The sequence below is a fragment of the Pongo pygmaeus genome, chromosome 12, assembly GCF_028885625.2.
Source record: "Pongo pygmaeus isolate AG05252 chromosome 12, NHGRI_mPonPyg2-v2.0_pri, whole genome shotgun sequence".
In the NCBI taxonomy this organism is placed as follows: domain Eukaryota; kingdom Metazoa; phylum Chordata; class Mammalia; order Primates; family Hominidae; genus Pongo; species Pongo pygmaeus.
The window spans coordinates 102,402,274-102,427,649 of NC_072385.2; the positions used below are offsets into that span (position 1 = coordinate 102,402,274).

At 41.5% G+C, this 25,376-nt stretch overlaps 1 protein-coding gene across 1 annotated transcript in view; it reads left to right on the forward strand.

The window, feature by feature from the left end:
* The window catches only part of SRD5A2 (steroid 5 alpha-reductase 2), a 63,772-nt gene extending 40,651 nt beyond the window's left edge, over positions 1-23,121 (forward strand). The window contains exons 2-5 of the mRNA XM_054475929.1: positions 11,775-11,938; positions 14,073-14,174; positions 16,088-16,238; positions 19,306-23,121. Of these exons, the coding sequence (XP_054331904.1) occupies positions 11,775-11,938; positions 14,073-14,174; positions 16,088-16,238; positions 19,306-19,372 (484 nt within the window). The 3' untranslated portion in view covers positions 19,373-23,121. The remainder of the gene's footprint in view (positions 1-11,774; positions 11,939-14,072; positions 14,175-16,087; positions 16,239-19,305) is intronic.
* The last annotated feature ends 2,255 nt before the right edge of the window (positions 23,122-25,376 follow it).

Sequence of the window (25,376 nt, forward strand, 5' to 3'; positions counted from 1 at the left end):
AATTTATTGAGAGTTTTTAGCATGAAGGGTTGTTGAATTTTGTCAAAGGCCTTTTCTGCATCTATTGAGATAATCATGTGGTTTTTGTCTTTGGTTCTGTTTATATGCTGGATTACATTTATTGATTTGCGTATATTGAACCAGCCTTGCATCCCAGGGATGAAGCCCACTTGATCATGGTGGATAAGCTTTTTGATGTGCTGCTGGATTCTGTTTGCCAGTATTTTATTGAGGATTTTTGCATCAATGTTCATCAAGGATATTGGTCTAAAATTCTCTTTTTTGTTGTGTCTCTGCCAGGCTTTGGTATCAGGATGATGCTGGCCTCATAAAATGAGTTAGGGAGGATTCCCTCTTTTTCTATTGATTGGAATAGTTTCAGAAGGAATGGTACCAGCTCCTCCTTGTACCTCTGGTAGAATTCGGCTGTGAACCCATCTGGTCCTGGACTTTTTTTGGTTGGTAAGCTATTGATTATTGCCACAATTTCAGCTCCTGTTATTGGTCTATTCAGAGAGTCAACTTCTTCCTGGTTTAGTCTTGGGAGTGTGTATGTGTTGAGGAATTTATCCATTTCTTCTAGATTTTCTAGTTTATTTGCGTAGAGGTGTTTGTAATGTTCTCTGATGGTAGTTTGTATTTCTGTGGGATCGGTGGTGATATCCCCTTTATCATTTTTTGTTGCATCTATTTGATTCTTCTCTCTTTTTTTCTTTATTAATCTTGCTAGCAGTCTATCAATTTTGTTGATCCTTTCAAAAAACTAGCTCCTGGATTCATTAATTTTTTGAAGGGTTTTTTGTGTCTCTATTTCCTTCAGTTCTGCTCTGATTTTAGTTATTTCTTGCCTTCTGCTAGCTTTTGAATGTGTTTGCTCTTGCTTTTCTAGTTCTTTTAATTGTGATGTTAGGGTGTCAATTTTGGATCTTTCCTGCTTTCTCTTGTGGGCATTTAGTGCTATAAATTTCCCTCTACACACTGCTTTGAATCCATCCCAGAGATTCTGGTATGTTGTGTCTTGGTTCTCGTTGGTTTCAAAGAACATCTTTATTTCTGCCTTCATTTCGTTATGTACCCAGTAGTCATTCAGGAGCAGGTTGTTCAGTTTCCATGTAGTTGAGTGGTTTTGAGTGAGATTCTTAATCCTGAGTTCTAGCTTGATTGCACTGTGATCTGAGAGATAGTTTGTTATAATTTCTGTTCTTTTACATTTATTGAGGACAGCTTTACTTCCAAGTATGTGGCCAATTTTGGAATAGGTGTGGTGTGGTACTGAAAAAAATGTATATTCTGTTGATTTGGGGTGGAGAGTTCTGTAGATGTCTATTAGGTCCGCTTGGTGCAGAGCTGTGTTCAATTCCTGGGTATCCTTGTTGACTTTCTGTCTGGTTGATCTGTCTAATGTTGACAGTGGGGTGTTAAAGTCTCCCATTATTAATGTGTGGGAGTCTAAGTCTCTTTGTAGGTCACTCAGGACTTGCTTTATGAATCTGGGTGCTCCTGTATTGAGTGCATATATATTTAGGATAGTTAGCTCTTCTTGTTGAATTGATCCCTTTATCATTATGTAATGGCCTTCTTTGTCTCTTTTGATCTTTGTTGGTTTAAAGTCTGTTTTATCAGAGACTAGGATTAAAACCCCTGCCATTTTTTGTTTTCCATTTGCTTGGTAGATCTTCCTCCATCCTTTTATTTTGAGCTATGTGTGTCTCTGCACATAAGATGGGTTTCCTGAATACAGCACACTGATGGGTCTTCAGTCTTTATCCAGTTTACCAGTCTGTGTCTTTTAATTGGAGCATTTAGTCCATTTACATTTAAAGTTAATATTGTTATGTGTGAATTTGATCCTGTCATTATGATGTTAGCTGGTTATTTTGCTCGTTACTTGATGCAGTCTCTTCCTAGTCTCGATGGTCTTTACATTTTGGCATGATTTTGCAGTGGCCGGTACCAGTTGTGCCTTTCCATGTTTAGCACTTCCTTCAGGAGCTCTTTTAGGGCAGGCCTGGTGGTGACAAAATCTCTCAGCATTTGCTTGTCTGTAAAGTATTTTATTTCTCCTTCACTTATGAAGCTTAGTTTGGCTGGATATGAAATTCTGGGTTGAGAATTCTTTTCTTTAAGAATGTTGAGTATTGGCCCCCACTCTCTTCTGGCTTGTAGGGTTTCTGCCGAGAGATCCGCTGTTAGTCTGATGGGCTTCCCTTTGATGGTAACCCGACCTTTCTCTCTGGCTGCCCTTAACATTTTTTCCTTCATTTCAACTTTGGTGAATCTGACAATTATGTGTCTTGGAGTTGCTCTTCTCGAGGAGTATCTTTGTGGCATTCTCTGTATTTTCTGAATCTGAATGTTGTCCTGCCTTGCTAGATTGGGGAAGTTCTCCTGGATAATATCCTGCAGAGTGTTTTCCAACTTGTTTCCATTCTCCCCGTCACTTTCAGGTACACCAATCAGACGTAGATTTGGTCTTTTCACATAGTCCCACATTTCTTGGAGGCTTTGCTCGTTTCTTTTTATTCTTTTTTCTCTAAACTTCCCTTCTTGCTTCATTTCATTCATTTCATCTTCCAGGGCTGACACCCTTTCTTCCATTTGATTGCATCGACTTCTGAGGCTTCTGCATTCTTCACATAGTTCTCGAGCCTTGGTTTTCAGCTCCATCAGCTCCTTTAAGCACTTCTCTGTATTGGTTATTCTAGTTATACATTCTTCTAAATTTTTTTCAAAGTTTTCAACTTCTTTGCCTTTGGTTTGAATATCCTCGCATAGCTCGGAGTAATTTGATCGTCTGAAGCCTTCTTCTCTCAGCTCGTCAAAGTCATTCTCCGTCCAGCTTTGTTCCGTTGCTGGTGAGGAACTGCGTTCCTTTGGAGGAGGAGAGGCACTCTGCTTTTTAGAGTTTCCAGTTTTTCTGCTCTGTTTTTTCCCCATCTTTGTGGTTTTATCTACTTTTGGTCTTTGATGATGGTGATGTACAGATGGGTTTTGGTGTGGATGTCCTTTCTGTTAGTTTTCCTCCTAACAGACAGGACCTTCAGCTGCAGGTCTGTTGGAGTACCTGGCCGGCCGTGTGAGGTGTCAGTCTGCCCCTGCTGGGGGGTGCCTCCCAGTTAGGCTGCTCGGGGGTCAGGGGTCAGGGACCCATTTGAGGAGGCAGTCTGCCCATTCTCAGATCTCCAGCTGCACACTGGGAGAACCACTGCTCTCCTCAAAGCTGTCATACAGGGACATTTAAGTCTGCAGAGGTTACTGCTGTCTTTTTGTTTGTCTGTGCCCTGCCCCCAGAGGTGGAGCCTACAGAGGCAGGCAGGCCTCCTTGAGCTGTGGTGGGCTCCACCCAGTTCAAGCTTCCCTGCTGGTTTGTTTACCTAAGTGAGCCTGGGCAATGGCGGACGCCCCTCCCCCAGCCTTGCTGCCGACTTGCTGTTTGATCTCAGACTGCTGTGTTAGCAATCAGCGAGACTCCGTGGGCATAGGACCCTCTGAGCCAGGTGCGGGCTATAATCTCCCGGGGCACCGTTTCCTAAGCCGGTCGGAAAAGCACAGTATTCGGTGGGAGTGGCCTGATTTTCCAGGTGCCGTCTGTCACCCCTGGAAACAGAACTCCCTGACCCCTTGTGCTTCCTGAGTGAGGCAATGCCTTGTCCCTGCTTCGGCTGGCGCACGGTGCACTCACCCACTGACCTGTGCCCACTGTCTGGCACTCCCTAGTGAGATGAACCCGGTATCTCAGATGGAAATGCAGAAATCACCCGTCTTCTGCGTCACTCACGCTGGGCGCTGTAGACCAGAGCTGTTCCTATTCGGCCATCTTGGCTCCTCCTCTCAAGAGTATGTTTCTTACCTTCTTCAGTGCCTCTTTCAGCAATATGAAGTTAAAACCATGTACTGTGATTGCTTATCTGATTTTCTGTTTTTACGAAGGTGCTTTTTATGTGTATAGATTGTTGTTAAATTGGTCTTCCTGCAGAGGGGATCATTGTTGCAGGCTTCTGTTTGGCCATCTTGCTCCACCCTCCCTCTTTTCCAGTTCTTAAAGTATCTTGAAGACAGTTATTTTAAAGTATTTTTTGAGTAGATCTGCTGTTAGGTCTTTTTCAGGGGCAGTTTCTGTTGACTATTTTTTCCTTTGAATGGGCTATATTTTCCTCTTTTTTTTGAACGCCTTGTGATTTTTTTTGTTGTTGAAAGTTGGGTATTTGAATTTAATGATGTGTTAACTCTGGAATGCAGGCTCTTCTTTTTCCTCAAGGTTGTTTGCTTTTTGTTATTGTTTTGTTTGTTTATAAAAATTGCTTTAGTCTGTCTCTGTGCCAAGGATCAGCCTGAGGTGTAAACATAAGGTCTTTACTGGTATTCTCTGAGCTTGCATCTTTCTGTGGTCATGTGTGTTAACTTTCTAATTTTCCCCATATATTCAGTTGTTTGTGAATGTCCTTATCTTTAATATCTGGCTCCCGAATGGAGAAAAAGAGAAAAATGAAAAAGGGAGTGGAAATAGGGTGCCAGCCCTTTAAATCTCTGGAAGTCATTTCAGCTGGATGGGGAGGTGTTTGCAACAATGCAATAAGGTGTAACAGCAAAGACCCACCACCTCTTTGTACCTCTCTGATCAGAAGCAGCAATCATCAATCTAAGCACATATGCCTGATACTTAGAGGACAGGGTCCTTTTTGCTTATCCTGGCTCCTTCAAGCTGTGTGCAAGCTGCTGCAGGAATACATGCACAGCTGCCTGACACAGGGTTGGGGATAGGAAATGGGTAGCTGTTACTGTGCTAAGAGGTAAAATTGACTGAGCTGAAATCAAAGTTAACTGCAATGTACCATCCAAATGTTTCCCTGAAAGTTACAAGCCTTCAATAGACTCCAGATTTCCAAAACAGTTATATGAGGCATACTCTGTCAGTGCAATTATTGCCTAAGCAGGGAGACAGATTCCTCATGTTTCTTACTCTTCCAGCTCCCTAGGATGCTCTCCCTACCTTCCTTTATTTAATGTTTCTATGATATGTCTTTTCCCCTTTTTTTTACTTTTACCCTGACTATATTTTTATATTTGAGTGAGTTTCTTGTCATCAACCTATTGTTTGGTTATGTTTTAGTCAACTCTTGTCTTTTAATTGTCTTTAGCCAACTCTTGTCTTTACAATGATTTGAATTATTTACATTTATTGGATTTATTAATGTATTAATGCTTAAGTCTGAAATTTTATTTTTTGTTTTATATTGGTTCTCTCTGTTTTTCTATGTGTTTTCTTTTTTATGCTTCCTGGTGATTATATGAACATTTTTTAGAATTTCATTTTGATTTATCCTTAGATTTGATACAAGAGAATCTCTTTCATATAGTTTTTTAGTGATTGCTCTTGGTGTTAAATTATATATGCACAATTTTTCATAGTTTAAAAGTGTTGTCATTTTACCAGTTTGAGTGTAGAAAACATACTTCCCACAATGCCACTTTTTTCTTCCTCATTTATAATATAATTGTCTTAAATATTCCCCCTTTGTACATTTAGAATTACATAATACAGTGTATTGGCATCTATTGATTTTTAAAAATTCAGTTTGAGATCTTCTTGGTTCTTGGTATGTTACGTTATTTTCAGTTGAAACCTGGACATTTTGAAACCTGAACGTGGAGGCTCCTTGTTACTTTTGTGTGGCGGTGGGATTTTTGGCTCCCTGTTAGTCCTCCACTGATATCTGTTTGGCTGAGAGGGTTGGGAATGTTTCCTTTCACCTCCCAACTGGTTTCCACTGACACCATGGAATGCAGTGGAGGAGGGAAGGTGGCCTTGTTGTCACTGGGAAATGGTGACTATTCCAACTCTCCACTAGGGCTTCTCTAATACTACCCAGGCCAGCAGGAGGATGTGGAGTTAAGAAGTCCTGGCTCCCCATGTGGTCTCTGCTAACACTGTGGAGAAGTGGGATGAGCTTGTTACTTCCCAGTAGGAATTCCTGACTCCCTACCCAGCCTTTTCTGACACAGCCTGGCAAGGGGTTAGAGTGCCTATCACAGCTTGGTAAGGGGGAAGCACAGGCTTCTGCACTTCCACCAGACTTTGCTAGTGGGGTGAGAGTGAGCCACTTTTTCTGTGGTGTTTGCTATAACAGAGCAACTATATTCTAAAAGTTTTTGTCTTTCTGGTTTTTCCCTTTTTCTCATTCCTTGGCTAGAGCAAGTAAGATTTTGTTTGGCCTTTTTGATCTGTGACGGTTCCATTTTATGGTTGCCAACTTCAATGGCTCTAAATCTGGAATATATGAGGCAAAATGAAAACCCAGGAACACACTGCTTTGTTTTTCTTCAAATCCTAGGGTCTCTAGCCCATATGCCTTGTTCTCTCCAACTTTTAGAATCTTCTCATGTTTGCTTTTTAAATAATGTCCAGAGATTTCAATTATATGTAGCAGGAGGAATGTGGAAAAGCATATCTACTTCACACCCCCCTGGAAGTAAAAGTTATGATGCATATACAGTGAGATAAAATTTGAAGCTCTGCATGCATATGATGTGTGCCACTTATAGCACATGATAGACTCTCTTTCATTCAAAATTCATTCCAGGCCTACTGTGTGCCAGGCACTGTTCAAGGCATTGCAGATATAGTGATGAACAAAATAGATAACATTTCTCTCTTTATGGTGCATACATTCTTGTGGGAAGAGGGGGACAATAAACACAGAAAGTAGAATATGTTAGTAAAAAATGCTACTGGAAAAAGTAAAGTAGATTTATGAGGCTAGTGAGTGCTGGAGGCATTGGAGGTTATTTATTTTACATAAGGCGGTCAGGGAAGCTAACATTTGAGCAGAGTGGCTGCAGTGAGATGGACAAAGATAAAAGTGGTAGAAGAGAGCAGAGATGTAGTTGGGGAATCAGACTGTCTAGGGTCTTGAAGGCAGTCAAGAATTTGGGCTTTCATTTAGTCATGAAGGAGGTTTTCAGAGAGAAGTAATATGATCCAGTTTATAGCTTTACTTGATCTGTTATATGGAGAATAGATTGCAGTGGAGTAAATGTGGTGGTCAAATGAGGAGGCTTTTACAAATACCCAGGAGAGGTTTAATGAGAGATTAAACTCAGATGGAATAATGGAGTTGGTGAGATGTGGCCAGATTCTGAAAATATTTTGCAGATAAAGATGACAGAAATTGCTAACAGATTTTATGTGGGGTATGAGAGAATGAGAGAGAGAGAGAGAGATCAAAGATGGTCTAAGGTCTTTGGCTTAAGCAATTGGAAGAATAAACCTGGCATTTACTGAGATGGGGAAGACTGAGGGAAGCGCAAGTTTGGAGAAGAATGGGGAATCAGAGGTTTGGGTTTGACTGTGTTAAAATTGAAATATCCATTAAACTAGAGGTATAGTAGGAAGTTGCCCATATGAGTCTGAGTTTAAGGACTGCAGATATCCTGTCTGGAGATATCAATTTGGGACTTGCTGTCCTATAGATAATTGCTTTTGTCCATTTTATGCTGCTATAACAGAATACCTGAGACTGGGTAATTTACAAAGAGCAGAAATCTATTTCACATGGTTCTAGAGGCTGGGATGTACAAGACCAAGGTGCCAGCAACTGATGGACTCCTTCTTGGTGTATTCTCACATGGAGGAAGGCAGAAGGTGAAAGGGCAACAATGAGCAAATCCACTCCCTCAAGTCCTATTTATAGCAGCATTAATCCATTCATGTTGGCAGAGCCCTCATGACCTAAACACCTCCTAAAAGGCCCCACCTTTCAGCACTGTTGCATTGGGGATTAAATTTCCAGCACACAAATTTTGGGGGACACATTCAGATTATATGAATGATATTTAATGATATGTCTAGATGTGATCACATAGACGGAGACTGTAAATAAAGAAGAAAAAGAGTCCTGAGTTCTGGGGGCACTCTCATATTTAGAGGTCAGGAGGATGAGGAGAAACCAGCAAAGGAAAATGAGAACAGATCAGTGAAGCAGAAGAACCAAGACAGTGTGGTGTGCTGGAAGTTGAGTAAAGAAAGTGTTTTCAGAAAGAGGGAGTGATTAATTTGTCAAATAAGAAGAGAGTTGTAAATTGATTCTTGGGTTTGGGAATGTGATGGTCTCTGGTGGCCCCACCAAGATTTGTTTCCGTGGGAGGAGGGGGAAGGAGGAAAGAAGTGGAGGAGAAGACAGAGATGGTGAGCATAGGCCACTCTCTGGAGTTGCTATAAAGGAAAGCAGGAAAATGGAGTAGTAGATGAACAAGGTTACAGGGTCAAGAAAGAAGTAATTACTATACAGAACAGTTAAATATATACATGGAAACTTTGTATTTATATATAGAGTTTGAATTTATTTTGATTGACAATGAGTCTAAAATTTCATATAGTGAAAAGTCTTCAATTGGCTTGATAATCTTAGCAATAGCATTTATATTTGAAGAAGACTTAGTTAAATATGAGTTGGTCTATGCAAGATGTGTAATTTTAAAGCTTTTTTTCTTTGGTTTAATTTGGATTTGCAGTTTCAGTTAACCCTTTCCAATGAATCCCCCCAAATGAATATTTACTTAGCAATGATAAAAAAACTTTATATTTACAGAGTACTTATCAGTCTCTCTATAAGAACAAACATAAAAGAATGAAAATTTACATTAGAGGTGTAGGAGGTAATTAAAGTGATGTGGTCCCAAACCAGGGAAACTGAGTCTCAGACCGTAGGTGGAGCATGTGATCTGAAGGGGAAACTCACCTACAACTCTACAGCACCAATTGCCAGCCTCTTGGGCTAATAGACTCTCTCCCACTTCTTGTCATTGTCTTTGTCTTTTTCTACAGTGAAACAAGCTTTGAACTATTTCCAGCTTTCCAATAGCAAACTTATTCAGATTAGATGAACTTTATTTGTTCTCTGGGACTTCTAGTTCTCCAAAGTCTTCTGTCTGTACCATGTGTTCACCAAACCTCCTTCTTTTTCCTGCTGGGAGACCCAATCAGCTGTATTTCCCAGCCTCCCTTGCAGTTGGGTGGGGCCAAAAGGATGAGGGTGGAATTTATGCCACTTCCAGCCTGAAGCATGGTCATTAAGAAAATCTTCTACACAATCCTCCTTGTCCTCTCTCTTCCTTTGCCTGCTGGATAGATGGAGAAGATTCCTTGGAAGGGCCTGGGTCCTGAATGGCTGTGGAGCAGAAGCTTGAATAGCATCTTACTGTGGCATGAGCAAGAAATGAGCTTTTTCATGTTGATCTTTTGATACTTCGTAGTTGTTTGTTACAGTAGTGAGCCTGCCCTGATTAATACATACTTCTACTACAAGTATTACAAAAATACAACTTTAAAAAAAATACCTTTCTGTAGCTTTCAGGGTCCTTTCCTTCTAAGAAGTCACCTTCAGGCTCCCAAAGCTTTCCTGGAGTGTGAATGCAAGGAGAAACAAATAGCAACAATCGTGTATCAGTTACTTTTTCCTGCATCATCTTATTTAATTTTTATAGGAATCCAATGATTCTCATAAAACAATAGTCCAATGAGTCCAGCCTCATAATCCAATGAGGTTAATAATTAACCTCAGTTTACAGATGAAGGAGTTTGTCCAAGATCACAGAGTTATGAAATAGTGAAATCCTTCGAGCCTGACCTTTTTAACCACGGAGCCCTTGCTCTCCCACTACATCTTCACTCTGTTCTTTTTCCCTCTGGGGAAGGAAGTAAAACTCATGAATCTAATTCACTTATGCACACTCTGGTATTAGAGACTCAATTTCCTTTCTCTTGTTGTGTGTATTTGTGTTTTGAAGGAGGTGAGAAACAGAGAAGGTAATTATTTACTGAAAGACATGAATTGTAGGCACTGTTGTGATTGGGTGGGGTGGGAGGCATTCTGCAGATGACGTCGTAGACCTGAGTCCAGGTGTGAAGGGGAGAGGGAGACAGCAGACAGCATTTAGTTTCTAGGGAGACAGCACAGGAAACTAACCTTTCTTTCCCCTTCAACTTTTTAATACAAATAATTAAAGATCCTCATAGTCCATTAACTGGCCAGGAGAGCAGATGGTAGAGGTGAGAAGTTTCAGCATCCTGAGAACACCTGAGCAGCCTCCCTGTCCCAACAAAATTGTCTATATTCAAGCCAAGAGAGGAAAGATGTGGAACTGCTGTTGCCAAGGGAGAAAGTGCAGGTCTTCAATACCACCTTGATGTTTTATGTTTACAAAATTTGGCTCAGCTGGGCGCGGTGGCTCGTGCCTGTAATCCCAGAACTTTGGGAGGCTGAAGCAGGTGGATCACAATGTGGTCAAGAGTTCCAGACCAGCCTGGCCAATATGGTGAAACTCTGTCTCTACTAAAAATACAAAAATTAGCTGGGCATGGTGGCAGGCGCCTGTAGTCCCAGCTGCTTGGGAGGCTGAGGCAGGAGAATTGCTTGAACCCTGGAGGTGGAGATTGCAGTGAGCCGAGATCATGCCACTGCACTCCAGCCTGGGCAACAGAATGAGACTCTATCTCAAAAAAAAAAAAAAAAAATTGACTCACACATAATGCAACACCTGTCTGCATACTTTTGCCAGTCACTCCATAATTTAAAATGTACTTCTTCATAGGAAGCATCAAATTAGATAATTTCATCCTCACAGCAATTTTAGGAGGCAACACTCACATATGATCCAGGTAAAAAAAATGGTGACCCACATCCCTGACATGAAGCCCAGGGCATTTCTTAGACTTCCTGTTTTTGAGAAGGAAATCTAAGACAAACCTCCCAGACTTTGAAGGATAGGTTTTCCTATCTAAAATGCAACTGTGATTATCTGTGAAATCTGCAGATCTTGTCTGCTCTTTCTTGTCTGCAAAAGATCAGATGAATGCTCCGGAGATGTGTGTGGTTGTCTAGCATGAGCATGTGCATGTGCATTTGTACATGTGTGTGTGCATGCATATGTGTGTGTGTTTTTGTGTAAGAGACAGAGAAAGAAAAATGAATATAAAATTTACAGAATCAAATATCAGTTTTCAAAGCTTCAGGATCCAATTCTGTGTATAGGATTATCTGCCCTGTTTAGGAAAGTGTTTTCTGGAGTGGAGCTCCAACTCCGTGATGAATGTGCCAAACTAGGGGTTCCTTCTCAGAGAGTCATCACATCCTTAGTATGCCATGGCTTGAAGAAATCCCACAATGAGTAAATATTAGGTCTTGTCTGATGTTATAGATCCCAAGCTTACTTAACTATGGATTCTGTTTTTTGAGTCTATCACTCATTCACATACAGTGACAGTACATCTTTTTGAAAATGCCAATTCAAGAGTAATTAGAAAGGTTTAATGTAGAAAACTGGGATTATCAGAAGACCTAGATCTTGCTCTTACTCTATCACTAATAGGCTTTATAATTTTTGATAAATTATTTTTATTTAGTTCTTTTTCAAGTGAGTATTTTTTTCTGCTTTGAAGGGAACATTTCTTTAAGGATATTTATTGTACTTATTTAAAATTGTTGTTCTGTCATGATAATTCCACTTTGCATGGTACATGTTATTCATTATTTATTACATAAATTATTTATATATTACATGTTGTTGATTATTTCTTAGTGGTTGTACTTTTCAGGTATGTAATTATTTTGGCCTGTGATATACATCCTCCTGGAGAAGATAATTTGTATTGGGTTAAGGTGAAATGGCAGAGCCTGGTTTTTGTACCTTCTGGTGTGAGCTTAAGAAAGAGGTGGGGATGAGACCATGTTCTTCTTTAACAGTGGATCCCAACCTTTCCTCCCTGTGTGTCCCAGGACATTTGTGTACTCACTGCTCAATCGAGGGAGGCCTTATCCAGCTATACTCATTCTCAGAGGCATTGCCTTCTGCACTGGAAATGGAGTCCTTCAAGGCTACTATCTGATTTATTGTGCTGAATACCCTGATGGGTGGTACACAGACATACGGTTTAGCTTGGGTAAGTGAATCTGGCCACTTCTCACCTACTTCCCAGCTAACAACCCTTCCCACAATCTACATCGCCATGGCCTCTCCTTACTGCAATGACCTAGTAATGATCCCATCTTCCCCTCCCTCGCCTCTACCCTGGTCTTTTCTCTATATGGTAGCCAGAGAGATTGTTTAAACACATATCATGCCATTTCCCATTGCAAAACTCTCCAGTAGATTTCCTTTACTCTCAAAATAAAATACAAATTCCTTCCCACTGCCTTTAAATCCTAAATATTCTTGGTCTTTACAATTTCCCAACCTCTTTTCCTGGCTCCCTGCACCTCCTTTTCTGTGCTCCAGTGCCAGTGGCCTTCCTGCTGTGCCATAAGCTGTCAAGCTTGTCCAGCCCCAGTGTTTTTGTATAGGACTGTTCCCTCTGCCTAGTACAGGGGTGTTCAGTCTTTTGGCTTCCCTGGACTATGTTGGAAAAAGAAGAATTGCCTTGGGCTACACATATAATTCACTAACACCAATGATAGCTGATGAGCTAAAAAAAATTTCACAATGTTTTAAGGAAGTGTACGAATTTGTGTCGGGCCACATCCAAAACTGTCCTGGGCTGCATGTGGCCCACAGGCTGCGGGTTGGACAAGCTTGGCCTAGAAGGCTTTGCCCCCATGTATTCATGGGGGTTGGTTCCTCACTTTATTTAGTTCCCCACCAATTTGCACCTCCTCAAAGGGACTTTCCCTAACCACCCTATCTAAAATAGTTGAAGACACTGCTCTGTGTGCTGTCCCCCTTCCCTCCCCGCTCCCCTACCATACCCTGCCCCAGATACCCTTTCTTCCAGGCTAATGATCTTTTGACTAGACAAGGTGGAAAATCCTTGTTTTATATTGAATCAAATAAGGTGAGAATAGACTTGATTGTTTTAACTAAACTGTTCTTGCTTTTTGCCTGACATATTTTGAAAAGCACCAGTGTGCTTTGCTGACAGGTTGGGTTGGGCCTCTTTGTGGGACGGTGAGTGTTTCTGGGCTGTAATAATGCCTTTTGGGATGCAGGATCTAGCATCCCTGATCCTGGCTGTCCTCACCTCAGAACAGGGCCCTTTCTGCACCAGTGGATAGTGCACGTGGAGACACCTCCAGGAGATGTGGCTAAGTAAAATAAATAAAAATGTGAACAGTGTGTGTAGCATGCTACTTTTAATGTCAGAATGTGTGTGTGTGTGAGAACTGGCAGTGATGGAAGTCAGTTTGTTAGTGGCCACGCCTCCAAACTAGCTCACGTTATTTCATGAGAGTGGGTGTTTCAGTCAGGAATGCGTTCAGAAAACCATATAATAGTGACTGGAATAATTCAGAATTCATAGTTCTTACATAACAACAAGTGTCGAAGTTGGTGGCTTCTGCATTCCTGTGGTTGCTTACCGACACCATTAATAACTCAGGCACTTTCTGTCTCCCCTATTCTTAGCATGTTTACCTGTGGTCCTCTTATTCATCACTTCACAGTTGCAAGATGTTGACTGTAGCTCAAGGCATTACATCTGGCAATCAAGACAGGAAGAAAGAGGAAGTAGGGGCACCGGTCTTGCCTGCACCTTTTATCAGAAAAGCAAACGATTTCCAAGAAGTCCCCCCACCAAGACTTCACTTTACATCTTATTGGTGGAACTAGCTCATGTGACCCCCTTTCTCAGTCCAACCTCTGTAGTGGGGGATGGCAAAAGAAAAGGGGCTGGAATCAGCTGTTGAGATATGCAACCTCGATTTGACTGTTTGTGAATGAGCTAAAGGCTTGCAATTATGATCCATTCATTTATTTGTTTATCTATTTAAATACTGGACAATGGTGCTGCCTCCTGCTCTCCTCTCTTTTCTAATCTGTCTCCATCGGTGGTGCCACTGTGTATTTTCAGCCTGAGTCTAGGAAACAGCACACCCAGTGCTCCCCATTCAGGACCAGGACTCATTGCCCTCCCCGCTTTCTGCCATATCTTAGGACCATTCTTAGATTTAGAAATTAAATGCCCTCTCCTTCATTTTTGGAATTAAATGACCCTCCTTTCATTTTAGCTTAGTTTGTGAAAAAAGCACCACAATCTGGACACATTTTAAAAAAAATTTCTCCTTTCTCTCTTCTTTGTCAAGGTGTCTTCTTATTTATTTTGGGAATGGGAATCAACATTCATAGTGACTATATATTGCGCCAGCTCAGGAAGCCTGGAGAAATCAGCTACAGGATTCCACAAGGTAATGTCTCCCCTGCCCCCAGACTCTCACTCTTCCCTGGAGCCTGTCCCAGGGATGATGCTATGGTAGCAGATGGAGAGGGGACAGTGAGGGCACGAATGATACGATACCTCTCAGCTTGCTCTTGACTTCCCCTGCAAACCCAGTCCCATCACAGTATATCTGCATTTCTAAGCTGAACCCAGAAGCTCCAGAGAGCTACCAGAGCCCTCAGGAAGGTGTGAGACCACAATACCCGGAAGGTGGGAGAGAGTGGGAGATTTGAGTAGGGTTGGAATCGGCTACCTACAACCTCATTGCAGTAGGTAAGATTGTCATGTACAGAGGGCTGATCCTTTCTAGGTTGCAAATGATGCTGAATGCTTGGCCAATAAATGTGTCCCCTCCAATTGATCTAGACTTATCTTGTGAGTAGTAAGGCTAGAACTTGTGTATTTCCTGCCGTTTGTATATACTTTTAAAAGTGTAGAGAACTATATTTACTTAATCAAAACTTAGGATGCGAGGTCTTACAAGCACAAGTGCATTTTTGGAGATAAAGGTGAGCACATTTGTAATCCTAACTGTTCCAAAGAAACCAGGGTATGAGATTGACAAATATACGCAGATGCGAGTGAATCAGTCCAAGTCATCCTTCAATAGATTTAGATGGGTATTTGTGTAGGTCCTTGGCTTCCACCGTTTTTGATATAAATACAACCCTTTATTTACATCAAAAAATTTCCTCAGTTATGACATGATGTTAGTGCACATTAATAGTCATTGATTAAGAAGTTAATGACAAAGTTACTATGAATTCAGTAACATATTCAAATGAATTTGAATGTTGTTAATATCCTAACAGTATCTACATCAAACAAAAATAATTTAGGAGGTTAAGATGTGCCATTTACTGTATTCATAGACAATTTATAGGCCCTTTGCATTAGATCCATGGTTCCTCCCAGGGCCTAGAGAATCACAGGTTGGGAACCACTGATGCAGTCTCATCTTCAAGAAAGATTCAACTCTAAGGGGCTTTGATTTTAAAAACATTTACTCCATAACTAGATAAATAAAGAAGAGCAGAGAAAGTGCTTAAAAACCAGTTGCCAAGATTAGTTTCCAACTTTTGAATTATAATAGAGAATGATTTAATACAAAATATTTTTATGTAACTATAGAAAGAACAAAATTGTTTCGGTTGAAACATCCCCAGTTTAATGTGGGTAATAAAATTTGAGTGTGGATATATTTAATATCATTAGAAATATGCTGATTTCTATATACAGTCCTGAGAGAAGAAATACCTGGTTGGATAGAAAATGAAACATTTAAAATCTGGAAGCTGACTTCACCAGCCTCCAGCAGGACAAATACCTGCAGCTCCTACTCTCTACTTTAAACATGAACAGAGGAGAGTGCTTTGCAGAAGGGTGGGGAGGGGCAAATCCCATAAGAGAATCTAAATTCCTTCTCCTGTGAGTTCAGATTTTTATTATTTAAATATAGTGTGCAGTTTCACCTTTTGGGACTGTGAATGTGAAAGTGTATGTGTCCAGGAAAGGAGTGGGGCGGTAAGAGGTGACCCAAAAACCTTCCTTAACAGAACGAAACAAAAACCAGACCTCCTGCACCTCTCCCTTGTCCTACCCAAAGCTAGTGGTCCAGCAGTTGTTAGAGATTTGGATAGAGCCCGTTAAGCAGTTGAGGCCACTCTTCGCAACTCCAGAATGTTCTCCAGGCAACAGGCTGTTGTTGCTTTGTTTCCCCTTCTCTCCAAGAGGATTCCACCAAACTCCTACGACTATGGAGGGAGCCTCCAGCCCCACATTTGTTCTTGCTGCCTTTGTGTATTTTGGAACAACACAGATGGGTTTAATGTCACAATGATTCAGTTGCAATGATTGACCTTCCGATTCTTCTGCACGCAGGTGGCTTGTTTACGTATGTTTCTGGAGCCAATTTCCTCGGTGAGATCATTGAATGGATCGGCTATGCCCTGGCCACTTGGTCCCTCCCAGCACTTGCCTTTGCATTTTTCTCACTTTGTTTCCTTGGGCTGCGAGCTTTTCACCACCATAGGTAAAATTTTCAATAAAAGCGGCAGCATTCACATAGCTTTCTTCTTCTCCAAACAGGCTTTTAACCCACAGAGGAAGATTTAGAAACCGAAGATATTTAATTTTTTAAGGGAAGGTTGATACAATAATCTGGGTTAGCATATTCTGACTTACTGGGCTTGTATTGAAGTTGGAAGTTAGCTGAATGAGAGTAGCAGTAATAAAACTTTTTCTAAGAACAAACATAAGTCCATGTAAACAGAGACAACTGAGGTGACAGCCGGGAAGGTCCTGTGCCTGTCTTGTTGAAGAAGGCTGTCCAGCGAGAAGTGCCTTGCACCTTCATGAGTTAGCTGACCCAGGCTCTGTGCCCACCAGGCAGGCTTCCTTGGAGATGGTTAGATAAAGCCTGAAGAAGCGGAAGAAGCTGCTTCCATTTCCATGCTTCAGTTTCATCCCCTCCCACCACATTTCTGGAAGTGTGCTCCATAATTGGGACCATGGCCAGCACTTTCCAAAGCTCCACAGATAGTTATTTATTTATTTATTTATTTATTTATTTATTTATTTATTTATTTATTTTTGAGTCGGAGTCTCACTCCGTTGCCCAGGCTGAAGTGCAATGGGGCGATCTTGCCTCACTGCAGCCTCCACCTCCCAGGTTCAAGTGATTCTCCCACCTCAGCCTTCCAAATGGCTGAGACTACAGGCCCATCACCATGCCCAGCTAACTTTTTGCATTTTTAGTAGAGACAGGTTTTACCATGTTGGCCAGGCTGTCCTTGAACTCCTGCCTTCAAGTGATCTGCCTGCCTCGGCCTCCCAAAGTGCTGGGATTACAGGCATGAGCCACCGCGCCTGGCCTCCACAGATGTTCTGAGGCACAGCACGCTAGAGAGCCACTGGGAAAAAGTACTATCTTGGTGACTATGTGGCTGCTATTTTTGGCTACAAGATTTGGTGCTAACAGTTCAGGTAATCACAGAGCCCTGGAACTCCAGAAGGACTTTTTCCCCTGGAATCTCTGCAATGCCAGGGTTTATTTTGGTACTGCCTTCCTTCCCTGACACCCACCCTCTATAAATCATAACCAAGGCCAACCCTGGATTCCGGGGAAGGTAGGACAAGAAATCGCATGCATGGGGCAATCTTAGGACTGTCCTATCTGCTGGGAAATGCCAGGAATTGCAGGTGTTTCAGAACCCTCCCTCTGAAGGTCTGACCTAAAGCTTCACTAACCCACTAACATGGGGTGGAGTGGGGACAAAAGAATTAACTAAAAGTATTGCTGGAAGTGAAAGGTAATATATTAGGTTGTTATCAGGCTTTAACTTGCCAAGTGTAAATTTCAGATCCTTTCCCTAAAATGGCTTTTGTGGAAAGAGAAAGCCTATAATTACTGGAGACTATGGATACTCAAACAGGGAATGAGTGGTCTTGGAACCAGGACCCTGGGGTTATGACTCAATGCCTAGTTTTGAAGATTTAACTAAGAATGAGTTCCTTTTTTTCTGAGTAGAATTGTTTGAGGATAACAGTTCTGAAATGAATGAAGCAACAGCTCGTGACCTATTCCTACCGCCTCCTAGGCTCTGTGAGGAGGGGTGGCAAAGGGTTCCTAGCCCATAAAGGAGTCATAACAGCTCTTAACATTTCAGGTGGGGTCTGCTGCCCACCAGAGACAGAGCGGGAATGGGAGAAGAGAAGGCATCACTCAGCACTTGGAGGGTCCCTGGGAAGCATGGACTCTACTGTGCTTGGTTAGGGGAGGGATGGTAATTCCACCAGACGTTTCCAGCTGCTGCAACAACAAAACCCAAATTGAGGCCTCATCCTGTGATGTTAGACCTCCCAGAGAAGGGCCAGAAGGCATAGTTTTTAATAGGCTAACAGGACTTTGTGAAGGCTTCTATAAAACAAAGCCAGGCACTCACAGCAGAGGCAGCACGGGCGGAGGCAGCCCACCAGACTTCTCAAATCACAGTACCGAAAACCAGCCACCTTTTGTAACTTATTATTTGCCCCCTAATTCAAACTAAGGTACTTTAATACAGTGTATCATCTTGATTATGCCTTGAGGGCTGCCAGCGTCAACTAGTTAGGAGGACAGCCTGGCGACTTAAGCAGACAGGATTCTTATAAGATGCATTCGTCTCCTGTGGCTGCTGCAATACATTACCACAAACTGGGTGGCTTAAAACAACACAGATTTGTCCTTTCATAGTTCTGGAGGCTAGAAATTTGAAATCGAGGCGTAGGCAGGGCCAGGCCCCGGTGACAACTCTAGGGAAGAATTCTTCCTTGCCTCTTTTTAGCTTCTAATGGCGGCTGGTAACCCTTGGTGTTCCGTGGCTTATAGCTGCATCACTCTGATCTCTGCCTCCGTCTTCACATGGCTTTCTCTCCTGTGTGTCTCTGTCTCTGTCTCTTTGTCTCTTCTCCTCTTCTTTTTAGGACACAGTCATGTTGGATTAAGGGCACACCCTGCTCCAGTATGACCTTATCTTACTTTTATCTGCAATGGTCCTAGTTCCAGAAAAAAAAAAAATTACCCTCTCAGGTACTGGGGGTTAGGACTTCAACATATCTTTTGACAAGACAAAATTCAACCCATGATACATGATGATATTTTGCTTGCATTCCCAGGCCTCGTGAAAGGATATTTTCCTGGGAACATTGTTGGTTCTCTTTGCCCATAGTCTTTGGTTCCCTGTATTTCCCAGCTGAATCCAAACAAGTACTTCCTTCTGGATACTACATTTTTTTTTTCTGGTAGGATATACGTAACAAAAATTTTACCACTTTAGCCATTTTTAATTGTAAAATTCAGTGGCATTAGGTACATTCATAATATTGCACAGCCATCACCACTACCCTCTGCCTATTACTTTTCATTTCCCAGCAAAAGAAGCTTCAACATTTACAAGAAATAGGCTGTGGGAAGGAGAAATAAGATCATAAATGACCATCGAAATAGTCAGGCCCAAAATAACTGTAGGTTGACTTGTAACAAAGATTTGGTAAGAGCAAACCTCAGCTGTCAGCCACTGCTCCATTATATTTACAATTATTCCTTTCTTGTCTTTTAGGTTCTACCTCAAGATGTTTGAGGACTACCCCAAATCTCGGAAAGCCCTTATTCCATTCATCTTTTAAAGAAACCAAATTAAAAAGGAGCAGAGCTCCCACAATGCTGATGAAAACTGTCAAGCTGCTGAAACTGTAATTTTCATGATATAATAGTCCTTCATATATATATATATGTATGTGTATATATATAATAGTAGGTCTCCTGGCGTTCTGCCAGCTGGCCTGGGGATTCTGAGTGGTGTCTGCTTAGAGTTTACTCCTGCCCTTCCAGGGACCCCTATCCTGATCTCCAACTAAAGCTTCAAAAAGCCACTTTTTCAAATGGCGACGGTTGCTTCTTAGCTATTGCTCTGAGAAAGTACAAACTTCTCCTATGTCTTTCACTGGACAATCCAAGTACATGTGGCTTCATACCCATTCCCTGTCAATGCAGGACAACTCTGTAATCAAGAATTTTTTGACTTGAAGGCAGTGCTTATAGATCTTATTAAAGGTATGCATTTTGTACATGTAACAGAGTAGCAGAGATTTAAACTCTGAAGCCACAAAGACCCAGAGCAAACCCACTCCCAAATGAAAACCCCAGTCATGACTTCCTTTTTCTTGGTTAATTAGGAAAGATGAGAAATTATTAGGTAGACCTTGAATGCAGGAGCCCTCTCCTCATAGTGCTGAAAAGATACTGATGCATTGATCTCATTTCAAATTTGTGCAGTGTCTTAGTTGATGAGTGCCTCTGTTTTCCAGAAGATTTCACAGTCCCCAGAAAACTGGTATGGCTATTCTTGAAGGCCAGGTTTTAATAACCACAAACAAAAAGACATGACCCTGGATGGCTACTGAGAGAGTAGAGAACAACATGACCCTAGATGGCTACTAAGAGGATAGAGAACAGTTTTACAATAGACATTGCAAACTCTCATGCTTTTGGAAACTAGTGGCAATATCCAAATAATGAGTAGTGTAAAACAAAGAGAATTAATGATGAGGTTACATGCTGCTTGCCTCCACCAGATGTCCACAACAATATGAAGTACAGCAGAAGCCCCAAGCAACTTTCCTTTCCTGGAGCTTCTTCCTTGTAGTTCTCAGGACCCGTTCAAGGAGGTGTCTCCTAGGGGCAGCTTGAATGCCTCCCTCAAACGACCTTCAGGCAGAGACTGAAAATTGCAGGCAGAGGGGCACATCTGGGCAGAAAACCTGTTTTGTTTGGCTCAGACATATAGTTTTTTTTTTTTTTTACAAAGTTTCAAAAACTTAAAAATCAGGAGATTCCTTCATAAAACTCTGGCATTCTAGTTTCATTTAAAAAGTTGGAGGATCTGAGCATACAGAGCCCACATTTCCACACCAGAACTGGAACTAAGTAGCTAGTAAGCATTTGAGTTTGCAAACTCTTGTGAAGGAGTGACCGCAGCTTGAGTGCTGCGATATGGACTCTCTAAGGAAGGGGCCAAATGCTTGTAATTGGAATACATGGAAATATTTGTCTTCTCAGGCCTATGTTTGTGGAATGCATTGTCAATATTTAGCAAACTGTTTTGAGAAATGAGCACCAGTGGTACTAAGTACAGAAACTCACTATATAAGTGACATAGGAAACTTGAAAGGTCTGAGGATGATGTAGATTACTGAAAAATACAAATTGCAATCATATAAATAAATGTTTTTGTTGTTCATTAAATACCTTTAAAATCATGGATGTTAAGGAATTTTGTTTGAATTAAAATATCCTGGGACTTCTGGAGCTTTTCACAAGGTATTGGGGTGTGCTTCCCTGTACCCCCTGTCCCCCATTCCCATTCACCCTGTCTGTGGTCTCGTTTCCTTTCTTCTCTCTTCATGAAAGTAGGGGCTGTGTGCTGGAAATAAAGAAGTATGACTTATAGAGCCTCTCAGCCACAATTCAGAACTACAAGGAAGTACAATAAAGGTGCAGGAAAATGTCATGAGGTTAGATGCCACTCCTGGTGCTGAGGAATACACAGGGGGAATGAACACACTTGGTGAAATAAATCTTCAGATGTAGCTTGAGCTCTGTGACATAAAAGACTTCCAGTTGTCTCCATGACATTGAAGACTGCTTTGCTTAAGTCCTTTATTTTACTACCATGTAAAACATCCAGGCCGGTCCTCAAGATGAAATAAGTACACGATAAATGGCAGTACTCAGTCTCAGGACAAAACTGCCATTTGGCAATTTCATTTTTTGCCACAAGAGGGCGCTTTCTAAAATAGTATTTAGTCCAACCTTGACTTAATTAGGTAATTAACATATTGAGGGGACCCCAGTCCTGTTGCCTGATGGTGGACCTTTCAAATTAGTATGATCGTGGAACTTCTTAATCTGAATATAGGGTAGGGTAGCATGAACTCTATGAAAGCTGAAAACTTCCCTTGATAATTCAGGTATTCTCAGTGTTGTAGGGCCGTTGTGTTCAATGACAGTTTGTTATTGTTTAGGGCTAGGATAAGTATGTGGATTAAATACAGTAAAGGTCTGAACGTGTGCTCATCTCTAAACATATTTCTTCCCACTTTTAAAAATAGAGTGCAACAAAATTATAGTTAATTGAGGTTTCCATGGAGTGTTTTTTGGCTAAAATAATCTAACAGTGTCCTAGCTCACAAGATACTCTATCTTGGTCTTGCTGAAACTTTCACGGAAGAGGCGTTTTCCTGCCAGTCTTGAAGAAAATGTTGAGTTTTGTTTGTTTTTCAGAATTTAGACTTAAAGAGCTGAAGCAGACCTCAGACATCAGCTATTCCTACCACTTCATATTATAGGTAGTGACACTGAGAACCACAGAGTTAAAAGGCCTCACAGCTGGTACAGAGCTGGTCAGAGCAGCCATCTCATTTTGTCCGTTTGAGGGTCAGACGTATGTTTTTTCTGCTTAAGGCACAGCCTTTAGGGCTGCCATCTGGATTTCTACAGAGCTCATGCATGAGAAAAATAGCCAGAGCTTAAGTGCTGTTGCACAATTCAATTTATACACCTATTGTCCCATGCCTGTTTGTGTGTGAGGCTTCCCTCGCTCTGTGGAAGCATCAGGCTCATGCCCTTTCATAAACCTATTTGACAGAATAGAGAGTTTTCCCTCATTGTTGTAGTCAAGACAACATGTGTGTTCAGCATGGAAAAAGGTTTCAGATCATAAACCCCTTATCCCTAATGCTTACTTTCATAAAGAACAACACTGGCTCCACTGTATTCTAAAAGGAAAAAGGAGCTCTAATGAGAAATACGCAATTAAGCAGCTATTTAGGCGGCTTAGACCCTTTCAGGAACAAATAAATAAATCCGTGGTTTTACAACCCTGAAGTTTGATAATAGCTCTCTTGGATTTTTGTGGTTACCTCATGGCAATCTCACTAAGAAGCAGGGGAGCAAGCTCTTGGCACATGAAGGAGTAGGCTCATGAAGATTCAATTCCTTTCCCGCTTGGCCTTTTGGTTCTCTAATAAGCTGTGAGCTGAGGTCCATGCAGGGAAAACAAGGAGGGTAATGGCAAATGTAAAGTGAATTTTTCTAGAAAAGGATGCTGATTATTTTATAGCATCTACACTATCCTATGATGAAAGAAAGAGGCATAGAGCCAGGTGGCAATGTGAGTTCTTGGGTGATTTAGTAAGCCATCGAGTGGATTTAATTTCTAAGTAAGAGATTTGTTCATTCTTTGTACAAGTCCATGGAGTTGTGATCTTAAAAAGTTCTGTGTTATTTGCATTGTGCCTCATTTCTCCCCATCAACCTTAGCTTGAGATTTGGATGAATAAAATAAATAATTGGAGAAGGTTAAAGTATGCACCAAGCTGTGTTAGTTTCTTTAGTCCTGTCTTTTTGGGTTGAGGGTTTGGTTTTGCTCAAGGCAGTCACAATCTAGGTTCTTTATTGGAGGGATAGCGAATATCCCTTCCCACATGGCAAGCTGGCTGGGAGGAGGAGGACAACAGAGAAAGTGGAGGAAGGAGGGGAGTAATGAGCGACGGTCCAAGGGAGGGTTGGCAATGGAAGGCCCTTGGGAGAGAGGGGCCTCCCACTGACAGTGGGCTTCCTCCCTTTCCTGTATCCAGACTGCACAAGCCTGGTCCCTTCTTTATCCTCCCAGGAAAAGACGTCCCTCTGAGAGAGAGAATAAACACTTGTTAGAGCTCCATTTCATAAGAGAAGAAGCTGACTTTTAAAAAACACAAGCCATTTGGCTGTGCTTCACCATAAATAATTGTATTTCTGTCTGCTCACCTCGTAAAGATAGTTTTAGTTCTGTGTAGTGGTGACATTGTGAGAAAGAGGTGAAGTAATTGCTCTTAGAGTGTGTGGCAGCATCCAAGTTGGCTGAGGCCAATGGGGAGATGGGAGCATCCAGAGGAATAAGCAACCGCCAGGGTTCCCCTTTTCAAGGCCTTTGTTTTCCTTTACTCCAGATGCACTCCTCCAAAAAGGATCCTTCCTTAGAGAGAAGCATTTTTACAGTGTTGACTAGAAAGCAATACCATAAAATCAATTAAATTTTGTCAATGTATTAATGCTTTCATTTGTTAGAAGTTGCCTTTCAGATACTATTTCATTAAAATAATTCTTTGTGATGGTTTATAACAGGATAAGCTCTGAACAGATAAGTAAGTGAGGGGAAGTAAAAATAGGAGTAAAAAGTAAAATAAAGCCAGAGATAAAGTTAAAATGCAAAAATGCCCTTGGAAGATCATGTACAGTGGCTAAATCTAAACATAAATTGTGTCCTGAGTCTCCAAATACAGAAGGAAATTACCAGTTGCTAAATCCACAACATTCATAAAAGAAAAACAACTTGACCAGGGAAACACAACTATTACTGGTACTGAGACTCAAGATAAATTTCTACACTGTGTGATGTGGGGAACTATGTTCATGAGAGCATCTTTACAATAAATGCAGGGGTCACTTTGTGCAGCTTCTTATAATGTCTTTCCACAAGGACAACATTCTAATGCCGCAGCTCAATTCTTTAGAAGCAAAGGGAATGAGGAGATTTTTTTCCACTTAGGATGTAGAAAGCCACCAGATAACCATTCCTACTCTAAAAATGAGAAAAAACCAGATAGTATGTAAGATTATAACTTTTTGAGCCTTTTAATGAACTGAGATAGGAGAGCAACCAGAAGAAATGAATTTCAAAGGAAACACACAAACGGTTTCACTTTCAGCGGAGTATGGGAGGAAGAGGTAATGGCCATAAGAGTGAGAAAGAAGAAAACAACAGAAATTTCAATGAATTATTGATAGCTGAGTGGAACCTAGCATGAGTTTAGAATCCCTGGGAGACTCAGACACTTGGCTGACCAAGTATCCAGATCTGCCCCAGGATGAGGAGTTTCCTGGGACACAGGACTTTCTGTGCTCAAACTGGAAAAGTCCTAGGCAGACTGGGATGACCTGGTCACCTTAGTCTGGTTGCCGGGTCTTTTACCCAGACCTCCACCTGGAGCTTATGAGGTGGGTTGGGGACAGGGAAGGAGATCTGAGAGGGCCCTTCTTTGGTGGTGCATAGTCACAAAAGCCCACTGTATTAGTTTGTTTTCATGCTGCTGATAAAGACATACCCGAAACTGGGAACAAAAAGAGGTTTAATTGGACTTACAGTTCCACATGGCTGGGGAGGCCTCAGAATCATGGCTGTGGCAAGAGAAAAATGACAAAAAAGCAAAAGCAGAAACCCCTGATAAACCCATCAGATCTCGTAAGACTTATTCACTATCACGAGAATAGCATGGGAAAGACTGGCCCCCATGATTCAATTACCTGCCCCTGGGTCCCTCCCACGACATGTGGGAATTCTGGGAGATACAATTCAAGTTGAGATTTCGGTGGGGACACAGCCAAACCATATCATCCCACCCCTGGCCCCTCCAAATCTCATGTCCTCACATTTCAAAACCAATCATACCTTCCCAACAGTCCCCCAAAGTGTTAATTCATTTCATCATTAACCCAAAGTCCACAGTCCAAAGACTCATTTGAGACAAAGCAAGTCCCTTCCACCTGTGAGCCTGTAAAATCAAAAGAAAGCTAGTTACTTCCTAGGTACAA